General features: G+C 38.8%; 1 protein-coding gene across 1 annotated transcript in view; it reads left to right on the top strand.

Annotated features, from left to right (window-relative positions):
• The window catches only part of LOC308094510 (H-2 class II histocompatibility antigen, E-S beta chain-like), a 14,452-nt gene extending 4,112 nt beyond the window's left edge, over positions 1–10,340 (top strand). Inside the window, exons 4-9 of the mRNA XM_080441224.1 lie at positions 3,530–3,802; positions 5,398–5,614; positions 6,050–6,117; positions 7,349–7,462; positions 7,909–7,965; positions 8,596–10,340. Of these exons, the coding sequence (XP_080297350.1) occupies positions 3,530–3,802; positions 5,398–5,614; positions 6,050–6,117; positions 7,349–7,462; positions 7,909–7,946 (710 nt within the window). The 3' untranslated portion in view covers positions 7,947–7,965; positions 8,596–10,340. The remainder of the gene's footprint in view (positions 1–3,529; positions 3,803–5,397; positions 5,615–6,049; positions 6,118–7,348; positions 7,463–7,908; positions 7,966–8,595) is intronic.
• Positions 10,341–10,895: the final 555 nt, after the last annotated feature.

Raw genomic sequence — 10,895 nt, 5'->3', positions numbered from 1 at the left:
ACTTTACTTTGTTTATTTTTCAATTAAAAGACATATATGAATCATGTCAAAATCCAAGATAATACGATTATAACAGTTACCATCAAAATAAAACATGTCCTGACAGACAGACAGACAGACAGAATCCTTGTTTACTCAACTGGACACATAGAGAAACAAAACTTAACTGGTAGCTCAATCTCATTGTATTTAAGATATTCAATATACATTAAAAACATTTTAATGCCAGATATCACATGTCTGAACCTATTTTAGACTTTATGTAGTGACATATTTGGCCGATGGGGCAGGGGCGTCGCGTCATGAGGGCAAGTGGGGCAGCTGCCGGCCGCGACCGGCGGCTTACGTTACTGCAGTGATACATTGGCTGCCCCATTCACACCTTTTACAAAGCTAAAAGCTACCGACTTGTCAATCAATGGTCCAAGTGTGACCTGTTAAGTACCGTAGTCTGTAGGAGGCGTAGGCTATGTCAGATGTCCTGAGGACATCTGACAATGTTCCTGTGATTCATGAATTAAATTACAGAGCTGAGTAACTAAGTAAATGTACTCAAGTACTGTACTTAAGTACAATTTTGAGGCATTTGTACTTTACTCGAGTATTTCCAATTTCCAATACTTTTACTTCTACTCCACTACATCTCAGAGGCAAATACTGTACTTTTACTCCGCTACAATTATTTGAAAACTTTAGTTACTAGTTACTTTGATTATTATTACAACACATACAGTAACCACTTCATCCCTATAGGCCATTTGAAATTAGCCGATCTACAAGCTCACAATGCGTCACCAATCACGATTTGATGCGTAGATCTACTATTTTCAAAAGATGTGTATACATTTCAAAACTTGAAATGGGACATTTTGCATAATGAGTACTTTTACTTTTGGTACCTAAGTACATTTTGATGCAAATACTTTTGTACTTTTACTCAAGTACATTTTGAATTCCGAACTTTTAATTGTAATTGTATATATATATATTGTATATCTCTACATTGCAGTATTGATACTTTTACTTAAGTAAAACATTTGAGTACTCTTTCCACCACTGAAGGATGGTAGAGTGTGTTGTTAATGTTCTTTTATGGTTGTTTTATTAATAAATTAATACAAAAAAAGCTCATAGCGCGGCACCCGGTGCTTGTAGATCTGCTATCGGCTGGGGGTGGGCGTGGCCTATCACCTTGGGGGTGTGTGGTTTGAAGCTGTGGGTGTGGTTTAAAGCTGTGGGTGTGGCCTATTAGCTTGGGGGCGTGGTTTATGGCCTATCGGCTTGGGGTTTGTGGTTTAAGGCTATGAGTCACCTTGGGGGGGTGGTTTGAAGCTGGGGTTGTGGCCTGTCACCGTGGGGGTGTGGTTTCAAGCTGTGGGCGTGGCCAGTCACCTTGTGTGAGTGGCTTGAAACTGTGGGCGTGGCCTGCCGGCTTGGGGGCGCAGCTTGTGGCCTGTCGGCTTGGGGTTTGTGGTTTAAGGCTGTGAGTCACCTTGGGGGAGGGGGGGGTTTGAAGCTGCGGGCATAGCCTGTCACCTTGGGGGTGTGGTTTGAAGATATGGGCGTGGCCTATGAGCTTGGGGGCGTGTTTAAAAGCTTTGGTTGTCAAAAATAGCAGATCTATAAGCTCATAGTGCGGCACTCAGTGCCGCGTTATGAGCTTGTAGATCTGCTATCGGCTGGGGTGGGCGTGGCCTATAACCTTGGGGTTTGTGTTTGAAGCTGTGGGTGTGGCCTATCAGATTGGGGGCATGTTTTAAAGCTTTGGGCGTCAAAAAATAGCAGATCTACAAGCTCATAGCGCGGCACTCGGGTGCCGCACTATGAGCTTGTATATCTGGTGTCGGCTGGGGGTGGAAGTGGCCTATCACCTTGGGAGTGTGTGGTTTGAAGCTGTGGGCATGGTTTAAAGCTGTGGGCGTGGCCTATTAGCTTGGGGGCGTGGTTTATGGCCTATCGGCCTGGGGTTTGTGGTTTAAGGCTGTGAGTCACCTTGCGGGGGTGGGTAGAAGCTGGGGTCGTGGCCTGTCACCGTGGGGGTGTGGTTTGAAGATATTACCTTGCAGGGGTGGTTTGAAGCTGGGGTCGTGGCCTGTCACCGTGGGGGTGTGGTTTGAAGATATTACCTTGCGGGGGTGGTTTGAAGCTGGGGTCGTGGCCTGTCACCGTGGGGGTGTGGTTTGAAGATATGGGCGTGGCCTATCAGCTTGGGGGCGTGTTTTAAAGCTTTGGGCATCAAAAATAGCAGATCTACAAGCTCATAGCGCGGCACTCGGTGCCGCGCGGCACTCGGTGCCGCGCTATGAGCTTGTAGATCTGCTTTAAAATAATAATCCCATTTTAACCGGGTGGGACCCCCCAAAATAATCCTATTTGAAATGGGGACCCCCCAAAATAATCCTATTTGAACTGGGGACCTCCCAAAATAATCATATTTTTGTGAGCTTGTAGATCGGTTATTTTCACAATGTTTGCCTTTTTCTTATTAATTTGACAATTTGGCCAATTTGCTATCAAAAAGGTCTTAAAAGTCATTAAATTGTCACTTTATAATTGTGCAGATACCCTGTATCCACTTATACTGTATGTTGGTTTGTTTACTGTTGAGTGAGAAAATAATGTTACCTATTAAGCTAATCATCTGGCGACCCCCCAGAAGTCAATGCACTCATTTAATTATTTGAATTGAATGATGGTTTATTTGATACATTTGGGGGTTATATACAATATTGCAATTTCATTTAAAAAGCAACAGTTTAGTGTTTTCATTTATGTTTGCAATGCAGGCTTTAATACAGTATAAATAATGACCTTTATTTGTTTAATATAACTCAGCTGATTGTTATAATGATTGACCTGGTATCCTATAGTTTCTTTAATGCTCTACATTGTTCTCTCTACTCTCTACTTATGTGACTATTTACCTTGTTTGCTGACTAGAGTCAGTGGTGGGAAAAGTACTCAAATGTTTTACTTAAGTAAAAGTATCAATGAAGTATGAAGTAGGCTACTCTGTTACAAGTAAAAGTCCGGAATTAAAAATGTACTTGAGTAAAAGTACAAAAGTAATGTCATCAAAATTTACTTAAAGTACCAAAAGTAAAAGTACTAAAATGTTTGAAAATAGCAGATCTACAAGCTCGTAGCGCGGCACTCGCACTATGAGCTTGCAGATCTGCTATTTTCAAATAGCCTAGGTGTAAAAAAGGGGTTATCCTGGAAATACATGATGGGGTCTGACAGACAGACAGACAGACAGACAGACAGACAGACAGACAGACAGAGTCCTTGTTTACTCAGCCATATAGACAACTGGACACATAGAAAAAACGTAACTGGTAGCTCAATCTCATTGTATTTAAGATATTAAATATACATGCAAAACATTTTAATGCCAGATTTCACATCCTGAACCTATTTTAGACTTTATGTAGTGACATGTTTGGCCGATAGGGGGCAGTTAGCCCAGTGTTGATATTATACAGATGATAATAAAACATTAATTACATTTTTCATTGTCTGTTTCCAGATGGATATGTGTTCTATCAGGCTGTCCGCTGTGTGTTTAACTCCAGTGAGCTGAAGGACATACAGTACATAGAGTCATTGAATTTCGATGGTGATGAGTTCCTCAGGTGGGACAGTAGAGTAGGTCAGTATGTTGGATACACTGAGTATGGTGTGAAGAACGCAGAGCGCCTCAATAAAGATCCTAGACAACTGGCTGAGATGAGAGCAAACCGAGAGGCAATCTGCAAACACAACACTGAGACCGACTACTCCTCTGCTCTGAACAAGAGAGGTGAGCTGATCTCAGAGCAGCACTCAACACTCATCACCTCAAAAACTATAACATGAAATCACATGATTCCATTCAGAGATGATTAATGGTGTTAATATTGATCTGATAATGATTATAAAACATTCCTTAATCTGCTGAGAAACATTTCAGATCCTCTTAAACACTAAAGCCTGATTTATACTGTATCCTAACACGCTGTCATGCAGTGGAAATAGCAGATCTACACCGAGTATTAAATGAAACATATAGATCTATTTCTGAGTGTTTTCACCCTCATATAATGACCTGCCTTAAATAGAGACACCAGGGTTAATGTTTTTAAATGAACTTTAAAAAGAACCATGCAGGCTAAAACACACCTCTATACACTTTTATTTCACCACCTGATTTAAATTTTTAGTTATTGTCTTAACTAGTTTGTTTTGTATGTTTTTAATCACTTCAGTAATATACCACAGGATTATGTGTATTGTTTTGTTTGTTTCTACTCCAGTTCATTGGAACTATTTTCATTGAATGATATTGCTGGTTTATTGTTATTTATGTAAAGCGCTGTGTAACTGTGAATTATTTAATATGTTTAAATTACGTTATATAAATGAATTCTATGATGTAGAAAACTGTAGACTATTCTAGAATCTACAGTTGTTCTCTGGGGCCATCTGGTGGCCAAACGCTGACATTTACAGTTACAATTTACAATGTAGGCATTTATCAGAAGCTCTTAATCCAGAGAGATTTACAGTAAGTAAGGAAAACACAAGGTAATACATCAAATGCATAGAAATAGTAATCTAGGATTATAGGTAAACCAATAACCTATCATCAGTCTAAACAGTATAATATCAAACAAAGAAAGTATCTGTACATTGAAACCATCCAAACTATAGGATGCCAGTTCTACAATGAACCTGGCATCTGTCTACATAACATGATATCTAAATTACATTTTAACCTTTGCATAAGCCTGCAAGGTCATCAAGGCTAGGTCTAGTGCTACAGTCTTCAGATTATGGTGCTAGATTGGGAGTGAGTCTGCAGCTCTAACTGCAATGGGGAGTTTGTTCCACCGTTTGGGAGCCAGAAGGGAGAAGAGTTTAAGACGTGTGGAGCGTTGTCCAGGGTGTTTTAGAGAAGGGAGAAGAGTCTAGGACGTGTGAAGCGTTGTCCAGGGTGTTTTAGAGAAGGGAGAAGAGTCTAGGACGTGTGGAGCGTTGTCCAGGGTGTTTTAGAGAAGATTCAGAGTGAGCGGGAGGGGTTGTAGGGTTGGATCAGGTTTGAAGATATGGGGGTGTCATACCTTTGGTTGCTTTGTAGGCCAACATCAGTGTTTTGTACTCTGTGAGGGCAGCAAGTGGGAGCCAATGGAGGGAGAGGAGAACGGGGGAGAGCCGGGAAACGTGAACATTTTGGCTGGTTGAAGACCAAGCGCGTTGCGGCTTTCTGGATCATTTGGATCTTATTTGGACGATATACAATTATTAATGATAATGACATGTTCCTATATAATACTACTACTACTACTACTAATAATAATAATAATAATAATAATAATAATAATAATAATAATAATAATAATAATCTTATTTATCCAGTGGAGCCCAAAGTGAGACTGAAGTCAGAGACTCCCCCTCGTCGTGGTGAACACACTCACATGCTGAGGTGCAGCAGCTACGACTTCTATCCTAAAGTGATCCTGGTGACCTGGTGGATAGGTCAAGAACCTTTGACCTCTGGTCTCTCCTCTACTGATGAGCTGTCTGATGGAGACTGGTACTACCAGTACCACTCCTACCTGGAGTACACACCCAGGTACACACCTAACAGACACCTATACATAGAAATACACACCTAATAGACACCATACCTCTACTGGTACTACCAGTACCACTCGCGAGCGAGCTGTACATGAATACACACACAGGAATACGCTATAACGTGCGTATCTCGTTACTAAGTTTCTTCTGCCTCTTGCCTTCCTATTTTTCTGCAATGGGGAGGGAATAGTGGAATACACAATACACACTAGAGCGGAGGAGAGCCCAGCGGGGCATTCACGCTCCTACACAAAAATAGTCAAACAAAATATTAACAAAGATCAACAGATCAATGTGTCAAACCGCAGCACGTGTAGATCGGCTACTACTACCGTGTGTGTGTGTGTGTGTGTGTGTGTGTGTGTGTGTGTGTGTGTGTGTGTGTGTGTGTGTGTGTGTGTGTGTGTGTGTGTGTGTGTGTGTGTTACAGATCAGGAGAGAAGATCACATGCATGGTGGAACATCCCAGCCTGACCGCGCCTATAAAGATGGACTGGGGTCAGTTACTGTAATCTAGTGTAATCTACTGTCTAAATAGCAGATATACAAGCTCATAGCGCGGCACCGAGTGCCGCACTATGAGCTTGTATATCTGCTATTTTTTTTTTATCTTGAACATTTGTGCTAATCTTTGAACATTATATGTTTTAAAGCTAACATTTGTAACTGTCAAATGTCTCAACATATGTCTTAATTTTTCTGAAAAAATATATCAGTGGTGCTCAAACTTTTTCTTGTCAAGGACCCCCAAATTGGCCGCTGATCCCCATCAAAATATGTTGTTCCAGGGACCCCCCAGAAGAAAATATTCCAGTTAAAAATGTTGTTTAAAAAATTAAATATATAAATTATATTCAAACATTTGCACAAATGTTTAATTGCTATTTTTCAAAAATAGCAGATCTACATGCTTATAGCGCGGCCCTCGGTGTCGCGCTATGAGCTTATTGATTTGATAAAAGCAGATTAAAGACCAGATAGATATGATAAAACAGATTAAAGACCAGATTGATTTGATAAAAACAGATTAAAGACCAGATTGATTTGATAAAAGCAGATCAAAGACCAGATTGATTTGATAAAAGCAGATAAAAAAACTGATTGATTTGATAAAAACAGATAAAAGACCAGATTGATTTGATAAAAGCAGATCAAAGACCAGATTGATTTGATAAAAGCTGATAAAATACTAGATTGATTTGATAAAAGCAGATCAAAGAGTCATCATGGTTTCATCAATGTGAAAACAAGACAGTTTTCTAAGACAGAACAAGCGCTGATGTTCTTTTTTACAAACTGCCTCACAGTTCTGAGTCTATGACTCTGTCCCAAGATACTTTCTGCACATTCCACAGCCTGGTTTATAATCATCATAGTAAAAGGTTGATTGATGTCTTCTAAAATCTATCATCATATCCTTTGTTTTGGATGGATTTAGCTCTAAGAAGGACATGTCACATCAGGTGACAAACTCCTCAAGGACTGGACCAATAGGGTTGGACTCATTATTACTGAATAGACTCACAATGACTGTGTCGTCTGTTTATTGTTTATTGTGTTTGGTTTTTGTAGCTTATTTTTTTGTAGCTTATTGTCAGATGATGATCCATGTCAGAGTCTGTGAAGAACAAGGTGTTTTAATCTACTGATATGATATGATATGATATGATATGATATGATATGATATGATATGATATGATATGATATGATATGATATTTGTATTGTCAGATGACTCCATGCCAGAGTCAGTGAAGAACAAGGTGGCCATGGGAGCATCAGGTCTAGTTCTGGGTCTGGTCTTGTTCCTGTCTGGATTCATCTACTACCAGTGGAAGAAACGAGGTGATTAGCATGTTTAATTAACATGTTTAATTAATTATTATACTACCAGTGGAAGAAACAAGGTTATTAACATGTTTAATTAACATGTTTAATTAATTAATATAATACCAGTGGAAGAAATGAGGTCAGATCAACAGAGGATCACATGACATGTGGAACCCTCACAGAAATGCAAACAAACAAACAAACAAACAAACAAACAAACATGTAAAGTGTGTTCTATGTTGTCACATTTAGCTTTAATACATCAGTGTTACATTTAGTCCTAAATAAGAGTCAAATGTTCACATTAGTTCTGATGACTGAACCCTAATGTTGTTGTGTTGTTGTGTTATTGTGTTGTTGTGTGTTGTGTGCACATTTATGCATTGTATGGAGAAATACACACAATACAGTAATATGATTTATTTGTGTGTCTGTTTTAACTGTCTCTGTTCTTCTATCAGGTCGTATTCTGGTGCCGACAACCAATGACAATCTTTAGACTCCTCCCACACACCCAGGTTCACTTCCTCTTTCTTTTTACTAAACTTTTTTTTTGTTATGTGTAAAAGTGTATAAAACTAGAAAACATACACAAAACAACATGCTTGTGTAAGAAGTGAAACAACTATCCTGGTAAACCATCCCGGTCGCGTGAATTCACATTATCATGTGTCTTCTGCTTAATTTCTTATAATAATGAATCTAATAACCAAATTTAATAATCAAATGATTTGCTGTATCAGACAACACTGATGACAGTGTGGTCAGATGAGGGGGGGAGGGGGGTGTTTTCATCAGTTTGATGAACCGCACACACTAATTGGGACTCCCTCTTCCTTTGGTGTGGCGCCCAGGTAGCGCCTAAACCCTGACCTTTAACCTCACACATCTGACCTTAACCCTAAACCCTGACCTTTAACCTCACATAAACTATGTCTATAAACCTAACCTTAACCCTAACCTTACTAATAACTTTCAATCATTAAATCATTAACCATTAACACACATTTAACACGTTATGAATATCACATTAACTAATAATTTGGGAATGATTAATTTACTATTATAAAGGAAGGTTATTCTAAAGTGTTAACATGTTCACACAGTTAATAAATTCTGACTCTTATTGGTTTATTGTCTTTTCACAGAACACCTGGGTGTGTTTTCAGAGAAGCAGAGAGTCATCGCTGCCTCCGGGTGGAGAGAGGAGGAAATACATGTGTGTCCATTCAGCTTTTAAATACTCATAACAGCAGCACAATGATGACATCATCAACCTTTTTCACTAATGTGTCCTTTAAACAATTAATAATGCGAATTGGTTAGCCAAGGCTAACGATAATTACTGTCTTTTCCCGGTGTTTCGCCCAGGTCGACGTGGTTTTGAGGCTTAGGGTTAAGGTTAGGTTTATAGACATTGTTTATGTGAGGTTAAAGGTCAGGGTTTAGGGTTAAGGTTAGGTTTATAGACATAGTGTCTGTGAGGTTAAAGGTCAGGGTTTAGGCGCCACCTGGGCGACACTCCAAAGTAAGAGGGAGTCCCAATTAGTGTGGGCGGTTCATCAAACTACTTTGTATAGTTTCTGTCGTCAGAAAACACAAACATAATATTTCATTTCTATACTATAGCCATGTTTGTGAAAAAGGTTTTTTTATTTTATAATTGACCATAAGTCATTTATAATAATTTATAATGTGTGATAATTAATGTGTTACGATCATTATGACATCACTGTTTCCCTGTGATGGGTGGACCTGATCCTCTAGGCTGGTCCGGGGTTATGGGTGGACCTAGACACCTCTAGGGTGGTCTGAGGTGATGGGTGGACCTAGACCTTATAGGGTGGTTTGAGGTGACAATGGTGGACTGCCACAGTCTATGATATTAATGGGAAAAACTGATGGCAATCATTTATATTAAGTCATGATTTATATGTAATCATTCATATGTATAATGAGCAGGGGAGCAGATCTCAGGGGGGGGGGGGGCACAAACAAGGAACATTCTCATCAATAATATCACCAACACAGAGTTCAGTTCTTATTTTTGGATCCTGATTTGACTAATGATCAATACATCCAGTAATCAATACCTTCCGTTTATTATCAATATCTACTGTAAATGATCGATATCTAAAATGCTTAGAAAACTGGGCAGGGCTGCCTGTCAGTTCATAAATAATAATTCATTACTCAGCACTAATTGAAGGACACATGGTGAGGTGTCCTATATGTATGAACTTCAATGTAATACATGATCCATACATTCAGTCTATCCTGTCCCATGAGGTTTTAATTATTAATTTTAATTATGTTAATTAGGAGAATGAGCGCTCAGGGTGTGACAGTGACTTGATGCACCCCATTCGGACGCATGCAAACTTTACTAAAACAAAGAACAAAATATGTGTCTAATTCTGACAGTTTAGATATTCCTTGGTCAATATTATTATTATCTTTCCGTTTTTCAGCTCCACTGTTGTGTTTCTATCTGTTCATATTGGCTGAACTTCACTCATTAAACTAGTTAACAGCTCTGTAGACAAGTGATGAAGATGATGATGAAGCTTGTGGGTTCATTTATTTGGCAGTTGTTGATGATCAGGACCAGGACACACGGGTGGCAAAAACAAAAACCTTCACAAAGTATTGTGTTTACTGTATGGGAGAATGATTTCAAAAGTGGAATCACTTTCTTGTAAATATATATTATAAATTATATCATTTATTTCTAAATATTTTATTGGAGGAACATGTCAGACATGTCCCCTCCTTCTCCCCTGGGATCTGCAGCCCCTGATCATGAATGGTTTGAAGTTCAGATGTTAGATTTTGGCTTTAATTTGCTTGGTTTGAATGGAATGTCACAATATCAATAAAGGATTGAAAAAAACAGTATTGTGCCTCATGTTCTCTCAAATTTCAGTGCATGTTGTTTGCCAATTTCAGCCAATGAAGAGAGAGTGCACATTCATCAGCTGTTTAATGTGTATTCTGTGTGAGTCCTCTCTCCTAAATAGTCCTCTACCTAAATTTGCCACGTATTGTTGTACTTTAATATATTTTGATGAGACATGTTTTTTATGGAATTTATTTTATCAAAAATATACCCATCGTTAATGATGGTGTGACTATTTTCAACGTTAGTGTTATGTAAATGTTACTTATCACCACTGCTTAATTGCTATTTACTACTCGAAGGATTCAGCTTCTAGTTTTTAAATAGAATCGTGAGTTATATTGTACATAGATAGTTAAAAATGTGTGAAGCATTTACAGTCTGTCTTGTTAATGTTTATCGGTATAGTGTCCGTGCGAATTATAAGGGATATGTTTAGATTTAAAGGTGATTTAAGTCATATGTTGTTAAAATAATAGCTCTATATTCTGATATAGTAATTATTGCCATAGCGTGTTTGTTCAGTAACAGGGGATGCCCTGTGTCTCC

Source organism: Gymnoscopelus braueri, assembly GCF_963280865.1.
Source record: "Gymnoscopelus braueri genome assembly, chromosome: 10".
Classification (NCBI taxonomy): domain Eukaryota; kingdom Metazoa; phylum Chordata; class Actinopteri; order Myctophiformes; family Myctophidae; genus Gymnoscopelus; species Gymnoscopelus braueri.
This window is presented reverse-complemented; position numbering and strand designations above follow the sequence as displayed.